At 25.6% G+C, this 18,532-nt stretch overlaps 2 protein-coding genes across 6 annotated transcripts; both read right to left on the bottom strand.

The window, feature by feature from the left end:
• Nucleotides 1–212: 212 nt before the first annotated feature.
• Nucleotides 213–2,434, bottom strand: LOC127291702 (protein seele). 2 transcript variants are annotated; one of them, XM_051320944.1, is made up of 5 exons: nt 2,141–2,434; nt 1,628–1,715; nt 1,323–1,438; nt 833–1,039; nt 213–757 (listed from the first exon to the last, which is right to left on the bottom strand). In XM_051320944.1, the coding sequence occupies exons 2-5, from the start codon at nt 1,713–1,715 to the stop codon at nt 566–568; spliced, it is 603 nt and encodes a 200-aa protein (XP_051176901.1). In that variant the 5' UTR covers nt 2,141–2,434; the 3' UTR covers nt 213–565. The 2 variants fall into 2 exon arrangements, with proteins under 2 accessions (XP_051176901.1, XP_051176900.1); XM_051320943.1 differs by having other exon boundaries at nt 2,028–2,186.
• A 363-nt stretch (nt 2,435–2,797) lies between these two features.
• Nucleotides 2,798–17,315, bottom strand: LOC127291696 (NPC intracellular cholesterol transporter 1). Of its 4 annotated transcripts, XM_051320935.1 has the most exons (20): nt 17,167–17,315; nt 15,270–15,618; nt 14,796–15,085; nt 14,431–14,623; nt 13,098–13,229; nt 11,506–11,625; nt 11,138–11,355; nt 10,731–11,035; nt 10,457–10,654; nt 10,185–10,386; nt 9,813–10,110; nt 9,599–9,726; nt 9,267–9,524; nt 9,028–9,191; nt 8,837–8,949; nt 8,170–8,759; nt 7,888–8,076; nt 7,711–7,798; nt 6,786–6,877; nt 2,798–4,977 (listed from the first exon to the last, which is right to left on the bottom strand). In XM_051320935.1, the coding sequence occupies exons 1-20, from the start codon at nt 17,251–17,253 to the stop codon at nt 4,972–4,974; spliced, it is 4,020 nt and encodes a 1,339-aa protein (XP_051176892.1). In that variant the 5' UTR covers nt 17,254–17,315; the 3' UTR covers nt 2,798–4,971. The 4 variants fall into 4 exon arrangements, with proteins under 4 accessions (XP_051176892.1, XP_051176890.1, XP_051176893.1 ...); XM_051320933.1 differs by lacking the exon at nt 6,786–6,877; XM_051320934.1 differs by lacking the exon at nt 2,798–4,977 and having other exon boundaries at nt 5,341–6,877.
• Nucleotides 17,316–18,532: the final 1,217 nt, after the last annotated feature.

The following is an 18,532-nucleotide window of genomic DNA, read 5'->3' as shown; positions in this document are numbered from 1 at the left end:
ATTTTTTTTTATGGAAATATTTAATATATTTGAATTTACATAATTATTCTTTAATTTATAACCTTTTGCTGATTTCTTATTAAATTTCAATTATTTATTTAATAAAATTATATTGGAACAATATTTATCAAGTGAATTAAATTTTACAATTTGAATATTTAAATTGCAAGTTTTGAAATAAAACAACTTATTGTTAAGTGAAAATGAAAATAAACATTTTGAATTATAATTTATTACTTTGTAATACATCTTTAAAATTTTCGTCAATTAAAATTATTTGTTATCAAAAAAATTATTTAACAATTCGGTATAAAACTATTATTAAATTGTAGACTAGTATTATAAACGACGAACAATGAATATATTATGTTGTGACAGTTCTCGTGTTGTAATATTCATTTATAAGAGCGTATTATTAAAATTAAATTTCAACATATAAATGTACTGTCAGTGAAAAATAAATAAATATTAAACACTTATTCTTCTGATTGTACTTATATTTGAGTTTTTCGTAAAATTTGTGCAATTAATAGGAAATTTCACTATAATATCTATAATACGATCATTATAATTCAGTTTTATCAGTTTCATCAGAACTATCGGTATTAATATTCTCGATAGTATCTTCTAAACTATAATCTACACCTTCTTCACAATATTGAGCGACATTTGTACAAATATCATCGTGTGCATTTGATGAATCCTTTTGAAATACTTCAACGAACGTGTCTTCAAAATCGTTCACAATATCTTCACACTAAAAAAATAAAATATTAAACTCATCCATTTTGTTCATAAAAAAAAAAAAATTAATTTAATAACAAATACGTACTATATATTTTAGACTCTTATTCAAATCTCCGTCTTGAATAAAATCAACTTTATCCATTCCAGGACTTTTTTTGTTAAAAGGATTCTGAAGATCCACCAGTACCAAATTTCCAGAATTTTTATACTTGGCCCGTGCGTAATTGTCAAAAGCTCCACATATTTCATCCAAAGTCTCAGAGATGTAAACCTCTGATTTTGCTAGTGGAATCTGATAGGATATTAAAGAAATGTTTGCAAATCATTCGGAATTTTTTTTTTTTTTTACTAAACCAACAAATTTTAATCCCTTTCTGTTTCTAATATATTTAATTTCAAAAAATAAACAAAAATTAATTAATGTTTTGTTAATTTTACTAAAGAAGAAAGATATTAATTTTATACTTTTATCAAACAAAAGTCGTAATATCTATAAATAAAACTGCAACAGAACCTTATAAGATAGAGAACAAAAGATTTATATTATTTAAAAAAAATGATAAAAATAAACATACTTTCTTGTGTAAAGTATTTCCATCGGCATCTAAACGATATTGTCCCACTTCGACTGTTTTTGACGAATCAATAGTATCCAATTTATTTTGCAATTCATCCACTGTTTTTCTACACACTAAAATTATACAGACCGCAATAAAATGATTACCGGAAATAATTCTCAAACCAAATAAAATCATAATAAAAAGAACTAAGAATAATAATATGTTTTACATTTTTTTAAAAATTCAACAATAAGAATAAATTTTTAAATTAAATGAATTAATAATAAATTAATTTAAAAAATAAAATTACAATAACATACCTAGACACCGTAGTTCCTTTGGATCAATTTTTTGTGCAATTGTTGAATAAGTAGTAAAAAGAAAAACACAAACAATTATGAAGTTCATCTGAAACAATGAAAGCATATTGTTATTTTTTTTTTGATAAAAAAACAAATTAAATTAATTTCAAGCATGTTGAATGTCGTAAAAATATGTAAACAATTAAAAAAAATTGAATAAAAAATAAAATAACATCAATTTTCAAATTTAACATCACATTTTCACAAAGCTTTTCTACACTCATTTTTGTTGACAGATATTGTTTTTTTTTTCTACACAAATATTGTACAAAAGATTTGTTAAAGTTTTTACGACATTAACTAAAAACTTTCTTGAAAAAAATTTATTTGAACAACAATAAAATATAATAATTCATACAATTAAAAAGGAAAAAAAAAACTTTCAATAACTGCGTGCAGAACAACTATAGATGAAATAATAATTTTTTTTACAAAAAATGTTGAGTACTATATATATAGAGCATAACACACCGATTTTTGGAGAAATATAATTCAACAGCTGGAAATCAGAAACATTCCGCCAATGAAAACTTGAAGATAGGGTTAGGTTGTTGTCATTGGTTAAAAGCAGAAACTGCTTTCGTGGCACATTTGATATACGCGTCAAATTTCTATGGGTTTTCATGTTTCATCACAAATTTTCATAGTTTACATGATCCAAACACCTTTGTACTTCCAAAAAATTGGTAATTTTTGTTTTTTGTTGATTTTGCATAAAAAATACAATAGAGAAGCATTTAAACGAATAAAATTGTTATGCAAATATTCGATATTTATTTTCATCTTTTATGCAGTTTATTGATTTAATAAGTATCAAAATAAAGTTGACAATAAAGAAAAGAAAATATATAGAAATGACCAACAGTGAAAGTGGGACAAATGATTTTTTTTTTTTTTGTAAACTGTATAAACTTTCTAGCTGACGACTTTTCTGTTTATTTATTTTTTTTGTTATATATATTTTTGATTTGACATTTTATTGGTTGTTGCTATGGAGAAATAAGACATGCCCATTGGTCGACGATAATGGCGCGAATTTCAAACTTAAATAATTTTCAAATGAAATTATATATTATTTTTGAGACGTCTAAAATTTTTAAATGGAATAAAAAAGAATTGAGACAAGTGTTATTTTTTAAAAAAGACAATCGTTCATTTTTTATTAACACCAATTATAATAATTAAATCACCCACAAATTCTCAACTACAATTTCACGATATTTAAAGCTATAATTATATAGCGCATTTTTACTTAAAATAACATAGGCTCGTTGAACATTGACTGCTTTTAACATACAAAAGTACTTTTTTTTTTTTTGTTGTATTTCATAAAAAACTATTTCAATTATTTTAACATTTCATTCGAGAAAACACGCACACGGCAGTCCGTTTTTTTTGTTTTGTTTAATATGATTATTTAAATGAATGCTTGAATGAAATGGATTTCTTGTACTGTATATAAAATTTTTTTTTTATGAAAATCGATTTTTCTTTATATTTACGAAATTAAATAATAAATTACAAATTTAATTAATTAATTACGCAATTAACGAAAAAAAAACAAATTTTCAATGTTTGGAAAGACTCGCGTAAAATTGATGAAAGATTTTCTTTTTTTTATTTTTGCAAAATAAATAAACGTATAAAAAAATCTATTTTCGCTTAACGAAAACAATCTACATTTTCTTTTTTTTTTTTTAAACAACGATATTGACCGTATGCCACTTAGTTATTTTTTAAAAATTAGGAACTCGCTCGTTTACTTTTCAAATTAAAGATATTTAATTTATACGGTCAAAATGTTTGTCTTAAGTTTAGATAATAATTCGTACTGTTCGAAACGTCAAAACGCCGTTACATTCATGGTCAGTATGTAGTAAAATAAGTTTCTTAGGTACAAAAGGCACAATCTTAAAATTTAAATGAAAGTTAAGTGATTATTTTATGATGTTTGAAATGTAGATATTTTTTTTTCTTAAATATTTCTCTTTTTTTTCAAAATAAAACAAAATAAGAAAAGACATAAATCAAGGAACTTTGATATTTACAGAAGCGTTCGACGTTTCTTGATTCTTAATTTTATATATATATATATATATATATATATATATATATATATATATATATATATATATATATATATATATATATATGACTATTATAATTATTATACGACGGATTGTTTGAATTTCTGAGGATACAAAACCGTCATGATAAAAGGCTATATCAGAACTTTTATACGAATCGAATTCCGATAACCATTTGACGTCCTTAATTTTACAAAACAACCTAAACAATAAATAATCTTATCCTGTAAAATTACATTATAATCTTTTCTACAAGGCGTACACCGGACATTTTTGTCTCGAGAGCTCGACTTCATAATACTTTTCATTTTATTTACTTCCAGTCATTAGCAACTTTTGAAGTAGAGAATAATTTTTCGATTAAATAATTTCTTTTTTTTTAAAAATACTTTCCAAGAATCAAAACAATCCTATATAATATTTAAATAAACTTAAAGACAATTCCTATTTTATATATACATATACGTTTAATTAATTAGTGTAATTAATTGTATATGTATAAATTTCCAATCACATAACACTCTATTCACAACAAATTTAAATATTTTTTTTTTTTTTTGGTTTAATTTTGCTAATATTTACAAAATTCATCTAGTATTTTTTTTAATGATTTTAAACTTAAAGATTTCATTTAATCTTTCTAAAATTTACTAATATTTTCTTCAATTTTTGTAAATTTATTTTCTTTCCATAATTTAAGTGTAGAAATTGTTTCAATCCCTTTTTTTTATAAATATATTAGTAATTTAAATGTTAAAATTTTTAGAAATAACAATAAATTCATTTTTTAAATTTTCTAGGAGACTAGAAATTAATTAACATTTGATATTAATTTTTAATGAATTCATTAACATTTCAAAAATGATTTTAAAATATTCGCGAATATTTTCTTTTTTTTTTTGGAAAAAAGCGTAAATTTTAATTTAAAAATTGAATCGAGTGAATTAAATAATTATTGATAATCAAATACTCTACTTCAAATGGTACATATTGACTATTACCTACATCTTTTGTTCCCTTATAAGAGTGACTTAAATTCTTAAAGCTAGAAAGATTCTATTCTGTCCGAGTCATTTACACTTGCGTAGGAGGCGGTACCCTGAAGTGGATTATTTCGAAGAAGTGGTGAAACAGAGCTTGTAGCCTGTTCATTCTGACTTGTCTCTCCTCGTATTCTATTGAACTGCTCGAATCTTCTATATCTTCGGCAGGGCATCACATCTGTAAAAAAAAAAATAAATTCGTTCCAAATTAGAAAACAAAAAATAATCATCACACAATTTCACTTCACATTGAATCACAACAAATACCACAAGTTCAAGTGTCACAATCAAAATCTAATAAGCAAAAAAAAAAAAAATATTTATTAGTCACAAACCGCAATTTTTAATTTATTAAATAATTTTCCTTATATGTTAATTTTTACATCTATCAATTAATTCTTTAATACATTAATCAATTAATTAAATATTATTACTATTTATGTAAATTAGTACCAAAAAAAAGCAATCAAAAAATTTGAAAAATTTCCTAACACTTGGAATCTGATTGAAAGGACAAACAAAATTTGGAAAAGACAAAATAAAATTTTGGAATTTTATAATCGTTTATTCTAGAAAAAGATAAAAAATATCAAATACGACAAGTTTTGATACATAAAAAATACAAAATCATATTAAAAAAAAAAAAAAAATGGCGACATACACACTCATGATATGTATATATAAAAGTGCATCCTATAATTAATACTATGGACGGAGCAATAATTGTCAGTCTTGAAATTGGAATAACAAAAATTGTTCAAGAACGGCCTTTAGGCTATTTTAAAATTTCATCAACTTGAGCGAAGAGAACAAAAAAAAAAAAATTTCTTTATACTAAAATTTTTATCAAAATTTGTTCTTTCATTTTTTTTTTACATCTACCAAAAATTTCATAAACAATTTTGCTTTAAAAAGAAAAACAAAATCATTGCGCCTAAATCACAAATGAAAATTAGATTTTCACTTTAATTAGTAAACACTTAGCAAAAGTATAATAAGCGTAAATAATAATAATAAAAAAAAAAACTTAAACGAAAATTTTTGTGTGCATTATCACAGTTACCGTTCTTTGTGTTGGGCTTATTTTATATACGTATACAAAAAAGAAAGAAAAAAAATTACGTCGCTTTAAAAAATAGTTCACCTATAAAAATCTCTGATAAAAGTTAATATCGGTAATTGCGTTTAAGAAAATATAAATTTATTTTTAATTATTTCTATTTAAATTCCTTTATTTAATAAATGAGATTTATAAATGAAAAGTAAAAACTAAATGTTTAAAACATTTACTGTCAATATATATATTTTTTTTAATAAATATAATAATACTGTTAAATAAAATTTAAGTAATTATATAAAATATTAATTATAAATATAAATATTTCCTAATATTTCTATTAATTTCAATATTCTAATATTTTAATTTAATTTCTAAATTAAGGCCAAATTTTTAAAGTAATTTTAATTACTATTAACTTTTTTTTTTAATATTTTAATTTAATTTCTAAGGCAAAATTTTTTTAAAGTAATTTTAATTACTTTAAAACATAATAAACATTTTTATAATTCATATAAATAATTTTTTCTTTGAACTTTTTTTTTCTTTAATCTCATTTAGAAAATACTGGAAAAAAATTTTATATTCTTATACGCATGAAAAAATACAAATCAAAATTTTCTGAAAATGTAAAAAAATTACTAATTACAACAATCAAAAACATAGAAAATACAGAAAAAATAATACAAAAATAAAGAAATACAAAACTACAAAAATACACAACTATTGAAATAATTTCAATTTTTAAAATTAGCTTTTAGCAAAAATTGTTATAGGCAACTATAACTATGTATTGTGTTAATTAGATTCTTAATTAATAAAAAGCATTATATATATATGATTTCTAATCATCGCCACCGAGTCTATTGATTGTATTCTAAAATACGAAAAGTGGGAACGGTAGTTGTGCTTGATTTGGGTTTGCTTACACGTTGATTCATGGAAGTTTCTTGTATGCTGTCCAGATTTCCTCTCGTGGCTTTCTTATGATTGACCAGCTTCTCCCGATTCATCGGCGAGCCTAAAATCACCAATTGCCACACCATGAACCTCACGTGTTTATTTTTTTTTTTTTCAAATTTAATTCAATCAGACTCCAAGTTGTGAAGGAGAGATTAATTCATGATTATTCATGAATTCATAATGAAAATTATTCAAGGCAATTCTTTTTTTATCTTTTTTATATATACTATATTTCAAGGTCTCCATTACGTATATCATTCATTGCTTTGTGTATATTTTTCAAGGATTAAAAACATTATCCTTAATTAATACTACATAAGATGCAAATTTTTTAATACTAAAAGAAATTACACTTTAAAACAATTGTTTATGTTCTTATTGATTAAGTTTTATTTATTTATTTTTTATTTCCAAATATTATCAATGAAATAAAAAAATTTAATTATTTTTCAGTCTAATGAATTATAAATAAATTTAAATTAAAATATTAGAGCAATTGAAACCTTGAAATTAAGTATATTGTGAATTAAGCACTGATGTTTTTTAATTGCGAAAGCGAATAATTATAAAATGATTGTGGAATTTCGCGTGAAATTGATCATTTAATTAGGGTTTTAAATTGACGCTTGAACGTGAGGTTTGTGATCATCCAAAAAAAAAATAATGCCCTTTACCCTGTTAAAATCTAATGAAATAAAATTTATATCTATCCTAATTTTCTTTAAAAAAAAAAATCATTCTTAAAATACTTAATCCTTAATTAATTTAACCAAAGCTTTAGATGGATTTTTCTACTCTTTACCCAGAAAAATAAATGTTAAACTATCGTGCAAAAATTTCCTTTAACTTTACAACTTTTGTAAAATATTTTTAAAATAAAATTATTCTTACCAATATAACTGAGAAGGACAGGCAGAAATATAAGTCCATGCGCTGCTCCAAAGAGTACAATTCCTAAATACATTCTAAAGTAGAATACCTGAAAAATAAAAACATTTTTTTTATACACTATCACAATTAAACAACATTAAATTTTTGGTTTTTTTTTTTTTGACAAAATTAACGTACCTTGAAAATTTGACTTTTTGCAAAACCTAAAACAATAATTCCACCAAATTTCGTTAGTGTAATCCCACTGAATACTGAGCTTCCCATGTTCGTTAAAGCATCAGCAACTCTATCAACCCGAGTTGCTTTCACTGACACAGAGAAGGAATGCACTAAATGACTACAAAATTCTACGGCTATGCCCACTGCCTAAAATATAATAAAAAAAACAAAAATTATTAATTATTTTAATTAAATTAATTTATTAAAAAAAAAATTGTTATAAAATAAATAAGAACTTACCATAACTAAATTAACTAATGACACAGCGTTAAGCGTGATGTACCACCAGTACATTAGACCTCCAATATTAACAACAATCATCGTAATTGTCACAATAACAACAATTGACGAAAATATATCAAGACCCATTAATAAAAATGTGACAATGAAAATTGCTAATAAAGAAATACCAATACTTTTGATAGTATCAGGCCACATTGTTAAATATTGTTCATAAAACACATAGAAAACACTGTATGGAAAAACTTCAACTCTCGTTGTTTTATTCCATTTTTCAAGATTATTATTAATCATATTTGTAATGTTCGCCGATATTTCACGGGCCGCTCTCATTGATTCATAATAATCGGACGATGTTTTTAAAATCGAATGATAGGCCATAAAGTACGAGGCACCAACATTTGAATGATGCGTTTTTAGATTTGTATAATAATTCACTGCATGCCCATAAGCCGCGTGTCCACCTTTTGCACAAGAAGCATCAGGATTATCTTGTATAAAGAATGAAATGTACTTTTCAAATTCGTCCGTTGTCGGTCGATTGTACTTATTCACTGAGATATTGCAAGATTTACAATTTGGCGAGTAACCTGCGCAAAAAGAAAAAAAAAAAAGTTATAAATTAAAATTTCAATATTTCTTGAAATATAAATCACAGTATACATACTATTATGTGGGCAGAAGGAATCATTTGAAATTGTCATTTTACAACACGATGGTAAAATTGACCAATCGAAATAATCATCTAACCATGAAGAGGCGGGTTTCGCTATATAACTCCTGGAAAATAAAATCAGTTTAAAAAAAAAAAGAAAAGTAGTAACAAAATAATATTTAGGAGAAATTAAAATTACGTACGTATTTGGCTGTTGGGATGCTGTAAATATTTGCGTTGTAACTGAATCGGAATTACAATATTGACCGCTACATATCAAATTTTGCGTTTTTGTGTCCGAATAATTTAAACCCCCTTTCACCACAAAGTACATTGGTGGCCCGATAGACAAATAGTTGTTGAGATACTATAAATTAGAAAAAAATTAAAATTTTTTACTGAAGCAAACAGATAATTATTAATTTATTTAAAAAAATCATACCTTGAAGTATTTAAGTACAAAACTGTCTTCTGGCATCGAAAGTTCCTGATCTAATCCAATTTCAATGTGTGGAACCATTGCAATACTTGTACATAACCATCCGAAGAAAACAATCATCACACCAGCTCGCACCCATTTTTTCATTAAAAGCGGAACGTAAGCGACTTTGAAAATTTTATACAAAAGACCATCGACCACTTCTTCACCACTGTCTTTCTTCGACCCGCGAATAAAACAACAAACGTCTAGTCTATTATTCTAAAAATAAAACAAAAATGATTAATTTCATTATTAAAAAAAAAAAAAATTGTTTGAAAAAAAAATTAACTTACAGTTTGACGATACGTGTCCAAAGTCAAAAGACTCACAAAGCAAGTTATTTGAAGTAGAAAATCGACTAAAAGTGCCATACCGGCATAAAGAGCAAACGCTTTAACAGCCGGCATATCGGAGAGGCTTCCTGTTAAGGATAAGGATAGAGATAAATTTTTAAAAAATCAATATTTTTTTTAATCCTTCAAAAAAAAAGGGAGACAAAAAATTTACCCAGGAAGAAGCAACAACTTTCGGAGATACTTGTTAATAACATACTGGGCCCAACTTGTCCAAGAGTACGACCAATATGTTCAGGTATTGATTCATTTGGCCTTCTTCCTTCCCTTTGATTTGTTTGCACTAGAATGAATATATTATCAACGCCAACTGCCAACACCAAAAATGGAATCACTTCAATAATTATCAAAGTCGCTGGCACTCCGATAAATCCAAAAATTCCAACTGAACATATCACCGATGCCAAAACAATTAAAACACCTCCCAAGCCGAGCGTGATTTTCGAATCGTACTAAAATTTAAAAAATTGATTAATAATTTAAGTTGTAAAAATTAAGTTTAAAAATTTTTTGAAAAAAAACTCACTAAAAGATGACTACAATTTCGTATTTGTCCCAAGGATACAGCAATGTAGGCAAACATGATGAGATAAGAAACTAAAATCGTCAAAATATCTGACTGAGATTCTCGATTTAATTCATCTTCAATCGAACGCTCAGAAGTAAATGCAATATCCATATAGGCTGGTTTTATTGTTTCTGTCCAATTTTTCATAAAGCTGATGTACCTAAAAAATTCAAATTGGTAAAAACAAAAATTCTTTTCTTAATTTTATTCTTTGAAAATTCAAAACATACTTCTCTTCCCACTCCATGGCAGCTTGAAGTTTAGTTTTATTATGATAATTATTAACAAGGAATGTTAAAATAATCGCTGTTGCTTTCTCATATGGAGGATCAAGAAGATTTTCTCCCCTGTTTACAAAACCACCGACTGCAATTGCCGGTTCCACTGGTCCACCATAAGGTGCCAAACAATTTAAATTATACGGATTCCTAAACGAAAAAAAAAAATCCATTTCAATTATTTCAAGTTTTCAAATTTATAAATTTTCCAAAAAAAGAAACTTACTGCGTGCATTCCTGAAAGTGATCCAAATAATTAACAACAAAACCATTTTTATCCTCAGACGTTCCATCAAAAGTATCCATATCATCTTGATAATATCCCCAGATACTTTGAATAGTACATTGAGAAACAGTTGTTGGACCCGAATAAGGACTTGTCAATGGAGCAAAACAAATATCAGCCAATGTTCGATTATCAGAAATAACAATCTGTTTTATTCCTTCTTGTAATTCGAAAACTTTTTTCAAAAAATCTGCATGGAATACAGCACCATAGGTAATGGGACCATTTGATGTATTATGCACGATCTAAGAAAAGCATAAAAGAGAGAGATTCAATTTTAAAATTAGAATAAATTTAAAACATTTTACAATTCAACAATCCTTTAGAATTAGAAATTTGATTTATACCGGCGGTAGTCCTATCGATGTGATGATAATTTGCTCGGTTCTATAAAATGGCTCAAAATGACTGTCGAAAAATTCTCTTTCAACACGTGACCTTGATGTTGGTGATGCCCACAATTCGACTGGATCGGTTGTCACAATTATGTATTTTATTCCATGACCCAAGGTCACGATCAAGATGAATCCCATAAAAAGAACCAACCAGGGACGTGACGCACAAGCTGAAAATAATTTATTATTCAGTCACTTTTTTTTTCTCAAAAAGACAAGAATCGTTATATAAATTTTTCTAGTCAAAAAGAAACCATTTTCGTTTTAATAATAAAATAAAATAGGAGAATAAATTTAAAAAAAAGAAAAAAAATACTCACCGGTGCCCCAAGAGCAGAAAAATTCTTGTAGGAATTTGTCAGTTCCAGCACCAAGACGTTCCAAGAAAGTTGATTGCTCATCTTCAAATGTACTTGGCAAATCGTCAGCCGATATGACACCTATAAATATTATTTTAATTTAAAAAAAATCATGTCATGAATATCAACAGAAAAGCGTCGACTACATAAACACATAAAGCGTTCTAAAAAAAATAAATTAAACTGATAAATTAAAATGTAAAAAAGCAACATTTAAAAAAAAAAAACATTAATTGATAAAAACAAGTTTGAATAACGAGAAACATTAATATTTTAATAATATTATTACAGGTAACATTGAAAATATATTTTCTAACTAAAAATAAAACTGAAATTCATTATATAAATTATATTTTACAATAATAAACTATGTTTTTAATTTTTTGTTTTATAATAAATAAAATTTATTTTATTTACATATTTTTACAAAATTTTTAGTGTGAAATTAATTTTATAATGAATTTTTTTTTAAATAGTTTGTTAAAAAACAAAACAAAATTAAAAGTATCAAAAATATCTTTTAAAAAAAATGAAATTATTAATTATTAACCATTAAACATGAAAGTACATATATTTTACGAAAAATCTATCGTACGATTGTTAGAAAACAAAATTAATGAGCAAAGTGAAAAATCATATATAATTAATTGCAATTTTTAATTTATGAGTCAAGTTACCAACATGGGTTGGAAAAAATGCGCTTAATAATCACTAACTATTAAAACACTGACGTTAATAAGTCATGCCTTATCCAGAAAATGCTCAAGATCAATTTGATTAAGAAAATAATTTATAATAAACAAAACAAATATTATTGTAAATTTTATACAATATTTATCAAATTTAAAAATTAAAATTTTTTTTTTATTAAATAAAAATATTTTCTAATATTTTTAATTGAAACAAAAATCAAGAATTACAAATTGAAATAAAATATTTGCCTTGCAACAATTAATACAACATAGACGATTAAATTATACACAAACACAAATTAAAAATAAAAATATATAATGATAACAAAAAAAAAATGTAGCTTCTATAACTGAAAATATTCCAAATGGATATATGCAAAATATTTCTTGAGCTTATCAGTTAAGACAAATAAGTCATTTCCATATCTGTGAATCATTCATTGAAAGGGGTAAAAAAAAAAATTTCTACTGCATCACTGTGCATTGACGCTTTTATATATTATTCTATTATATAGATGAGCCAAATAATTTATTCATCAAAGTAAATGAATTTTCCATTTAAAATGGTATTTTTTTCGCCTTACTGTAGCATGATTTTTTTTTTTGTCTATTTTGTTTTAGGGAATCGTTTTTTTAGTTTTTAATAAACATGCAATTTCATGCTTAATGCTGGAAAAAAAATTATTTCTTTTATATTTTTATCATAAAAGAAATTATTTTTTTTTTTTGGTTAATTAAAAAAAAAAGATTGAATTAATTTTTAATAAATGTGAGATATTAATATGAAAGAGAAAAAAGCGATAGGACAGCCACAAAATATTGCTGGAAAAAACAAAAATTTTGGAACTCAGTGTGACATACTGGAACGTTTTGATTGTAGTGGACTGTCTTCTTGATCAGCTGCAAGAGCAATACGAGCACTATCTCCAGGATGATGAAGCCCAGCGGCTAGTCGTCTACCCACTTGCCTTCCTACCTCTTCCCCTCGTGCAACTACACACACATACACATTCCCATACATTCACATCTCAAAAAAATTATATAATTTATATTTAAAAAAAAAAAACCAAAGTTCAAATTTCAATTTTTTTTTAATCGTTTTAATAAAAATCTGAATTTTTCAAAGTAAATGGAAAAATTCGAATAAATGCAAATTCGAGTTAGCAAAAATTTGTTAAATTGAGACTCAATAGAAAAACTCGGTAAATTAAAACAAATTAATAGATAAATCATATTCAGAGAAAAAAGTAAAATAGAAAAATAAAATTCAAGGAATAAAAATCATGTTAGAACAAAATTAAATCTAATTGAAAATTTTTATATTAAGAGATATTTTGCAAAAATCAAATTTAAAACCACAACCAAAATCATCACAAAAGATGGTCTGTAAAATTTCCACCACCTTCCAATTTTTTTTTTCCTCTCATTGTTAATTACATTCTCAATCCCTTAACCACGCTTAAGTAGGCGTCATTACTCAATTATTTCAATGACTGACATTTAATTCTAATTGAATGAATCACATAATTATAAGAAAGTTCACAATATAAAATAATATATGTAATATAAATCTGAAATAAAATCTTTTTATAATATTGTAATACAGAAAAAAAAAGAAAATTATATTCAATTATTACTGTTTCAATTTCTTTTTTAACTAATAATATTAGGGGAATTAGTATATAGATTAATCAGACTTTTCTATAATTGATAGAAAAAAATATATATATATCTCAAAACTACAAATTATTGATTAATTTGACTTTACGTGACAATTTACTGAATGATGTAATAATTGCGTGACTTAAATAATTAAGAATTTTCCAATATTGATGTAAATTCCAGCAAAAGATAAAATTATATTTTAATAACTGATTAAGATTTGTTATTGTTTTTTTACTATTATGGTTTTTTTTTAAAAATTTTTTCTTAAAATTATTATTATCTGAAAAATTGAAGTAAAATTTTAAGATATTTGAAATTTCTGTTTGTCACTGAAAGAGATTACAAAGAAAAAAAAAATGACAAAGCAAAACTCGACAATCTCAAATGAAAATTAAATGTTCATTTTGCAATTTTATTCCATTATCTTTTACTTGAAGTCTGTAAATCTTCACTAATGAATAATCACTGTGATCTTTTGAACCACGAGGTATTTAATCAAGTATTTCTCATTATGTAAGCAATGACTTACCAATTTGCTTCCTGTTGCTAAAGCAGATGATCGAGAGTAGAAAAAGGGTTGATCCGCAAATGAAAATAATTATCATAATTACTCCATAGCCATCGAAACCGGCTATAGCGAATGGCTTTGGTAAAGGTGGGGGCGGAGGTGGCACGGGACAACTTGCCTCACAATCCACGCAACTGCACGCTGGCGATTTTGACTAAAACAAAAAAATATTTCGAAATTCAAATAAAATTTTATTTTTATTTTAAGAATAAAAATAAAAATTTATTTTTAATTAAAATTAAATTATAAATGAAATTTTAACTTTCAATTATTTAAATAATTTTAATTGATTTAAATTATATAATTTAAAAATTTATTTTTCTCACATCCAAAGGTTGACTGCATGGTGTTACTTTTGGATCCATTGGTTCAAAACCATCTTCATTGTGATCCACTGTTTTGTAAGTGATTTGAAAAGGCACATAAATATTTGATGCATCGCCCAAATAATCGAACCATCTTTTTGCGCTACATCTACTTGCCCCCCAATCTCCACACATTATATCCAATGCTAATTGTCCGGTGCTTGGCACAGAGACTTTATTACATGAGTTGAACGTGCCATTAATGTATTTGTTTGTTATATAAACTTCTATTCCATTTATGTAGGAAATATCTAAAAGAAAACAAAGAAAAAAAAATAATTTGTTAGTTCGCTCCACTTTCACCATCGATTTATTCTGTTGAAATATTTATCACTTTTAAAAAAAGGAATTTTAAATTATTTATAAAAATACATTTTTGATTTAAAATCCATGTTTTTTTTTTACTTCCATTATGTTATTTAATATTTTTCTTACTTTTATCGTTTTTTAATATTTCCGTAACGTTGATAAACGTCGATTGTTGTGGACTGCAAGTGAATTCACAAAAATGTTTCACTAAATTATCAAGGCAACTGGGACATCTGTTGAGAAAATTTGCTGCTAGATTAATATTTTGATCTAGTGTTCTCAATTGATTTGTGTCACAACACGTTTTTATTTCAGAATTTTGAATCATGTGTGGACAGTGTTTTTGTAGAAGTTTTTGTCCCTCTGTGTCCAATAATTGAGCTGGACCTGTATTTGGACAATTTTGCTTTCGTTGATAATCATCAAGATTACATTCTCCATACCAAATACAGTGTCCATTATCTTGCGCCTTCACCTGAAATAGAAAAAAAAAAATTATTTAAAATTTAATTTTTATTATGATTATAAAAAAAAAAAAATGTTATTTCTTCAAAGAATCCAAAATTTCGTGGTTGAAGAAATAAATTTCATGTGTGATACTATAAAAGTTTTCCACTAAAATATCCTAAGGTCAATCTTTCTTTTTTTTTTCGATGATTCTATTTTTATAAACTGGAGGAATGCAACGTGTTGCAAAAACACAATGAAATTGACACCTCGACTTTGTATTTTATAAGAATAAAATTTCTAAATTATAAGAATTGAAAATAATATATATTTTTTCTTTTTCACAAGACAATTTGGAAAGAGTATGAATTAATTATAATTATTTATTGTTTAATCAGTACTTGTTATCTTTGATTGAATATCAATTTAATGTTCATTTATATTCAGGAATCATCCACAAGGTTATAGAGTTCAATCAATGTAAATAATAGAAATGAAAACTTCATAATTCGCAATTTAATAATTTTATATATTTTAAATATTCAGTCCGACAACTTTTTTTTTTTTTAAATAACTCAACTTCTTAAATTGTCATTTTCTAACAGTTCAATATAGATAAGACAACAATAAAACCAATTCTTGTAATATCAAAAAAAATAAATTACTTTTAAAATAATTACACTTAATATTATTTTCAAAATTAATAGTTATAAATTTATTTTACAATAATTAAAATGGCTATAATATTATATTTAAAAAGAAAGTCCTTTTTTTGTATTAGATATAAAAAAAAATTTCACTGTAAGTAAACATTTCTACTTAATTAATAAGAACTAAATTTTAAATTTGTTCTCACTTTTTATTTACTGAAAATTGTTTAGTTAATAAAAAATTGACTTTTAAGACAATGAATATTTAACAATGTCTACTTGTTTATTTAGTTATTTTATTTACGCGGGGTTTGAATGTATTAAAAAAAAGTTGAAAATTCGATTAAATCTTTTCATATGATAAGAATGTTGGAATCGATCAGACACCTGCGCTCTAGAAATTAAAGAAAATGACTAATATGACAACTAAACAAGTGACTAATAAACAAACAAGATTGTATTTATCTCCTATATCATAAAACGTCTTATTTAACCAATATACAAATTTCTTTTGAATAAATCAATAAAAGAAAACATGACTAGAATAATAAAAATGACTTTTTAAATATTTGCATTTTCATTGTTTTTTTATACTATACACAGAGAAAAAAAAATGAAAAAGAAAAGAATAATATAATTTAAAATGCGTATGTCATTTAATTATAAATCCTTAATTAAAAACAAACTGACTAATATAATAATTATATTTTGTAATTATGTATATCTAAAGAAGCCTCGACAAGGACATATAATTAAATTTAATAAGCCGAATGTCAGTTTGGATAAGTTTAAGGCATTCCAAGCAAATGACGTCATTACAAATCTTTTTTTTTCATAATCAACAAAACGGGGGTGGGGCATTTACAACTTAAAACACAAGAATCATTTTGCAATGATAATATTGTAATGTATTGAAAAGCACTTACCGTTGTTGCAATCAGACATAGAAGGAAAAAAACTAAATGCGACACGGCCATCATCGAAATAGTTCGTCGAAATATGATCGCGACCATTGCGATCTTACCGCACTAATTTATTTATTTTTTACTACGAGAATTCCAGCTTGATGCGCCACTCTGTCCGTTCGTGATATTTCAACGATTCCACCATCCACAATAATGTCTTGTCTATTGAATTATCAGTGCCGGAAAGCCACCACTTTGTATTTCACAACCTTCTCGTTCTCCAAGTGTTGTATGACTAATGTAAATTGTCTTCTTCTTTTTGTTTAAATGGCCTCTTGTATATACAGGTAGCCAGTACTAAATTTTATTTCCAGTTAGATGTATGTAAATCCAGGTATGTGTATGTAAGTCAGATACAGCTATGTACATAGCCTTTAATAGATCCCACAGTGCAGTATGCTAGAGGGAGAGGGAGAGCGGGAAAATTTGAATAATTCAAAACCAAGTTCTCTCTACCCAAGTGAGACTAAGAAAGTTTAAGTGAAAATAATAAAATGCTTATGATAAATTTCTTTATTAATCTCTTCCTTCTTCCTTCAACCGTTCTCCTTCCTTCTTTTTCCTCTATTTATTATTTATTCCATTACAATCTTAAAATTAAGAATAATTAATACACTCAATAAGAAGAGCGTGTAAAGAGAAAAAAAAAAAAAAAAAAAAAAAAAAAAACAAAAAAAACAAAAAAACAAAAAAAAAAAAAAAAAAAATATATAATTAACTTATAAATTAAACATTTAGTAATAAAATCTCAATTCATTCTGCTCAAATAACCACATCGCCACTAGCAAAAAATTTACCGATTTCTACAACTATATCAGCATTTGGATTAAAAATCAAATTGTCCAAATCAAAATTATCAGGATTAAAATCAGTTATCTTGGTATTTAGATATGAAAAGAAAGCCGGTCTACCCGTGGAAAGAATAGGACAGTAGCTAAGTAGGTGTTTGAGGTCTTTATATTCCGCACCACACTCACATCCTAAAGGAAGAGTCCACTGCATTCTTTCAAAGTGCTCTCCCGTACATATATGCGAGGTCCGCAACCTGGTCACAGTATTAATGTATCGGCGTGGAGCTTGGATTCCTTTAAACCAAGGTCTTTTGGTTTTGCAATTAACCCTTGTATAATATCTATTACTCGAGTACCGTATATCGGCGTATGGCCAATTTAAGGATTTCCATGACTCAAAATCTCGCTCTAACAGAGAAATAAAGTCACGCAGGGGGGTACCTGAGTAGTTCCCAAAAGGTAAGTACAATGATTTTTTAGCTACCAAATCTGCCATTTCATTCCCCTTGATCCCTATATGCGCCGGAATCCATAAA

This window comes from Leptopilina boulardi, unplaced genomic scaffold (assembly GCF_019393585.1).
Source record: "Leptopilina boulardi isolate dan_hultmark-lab unplaced genomic scaffold, ZJU_Lbou_2.1 LbouV2_150, whole genome shotgun sequence".
Classification (NCBI taxonomy): Eukaryota; Metazoa; Arthropoda; class Insecta; order Hymenoptera; family Figitidae; genus Leptopilina; species Leptopilina boulardi.
This window is presented reverse-complemented; position numbering and strand designations above follow the sequence as displayed.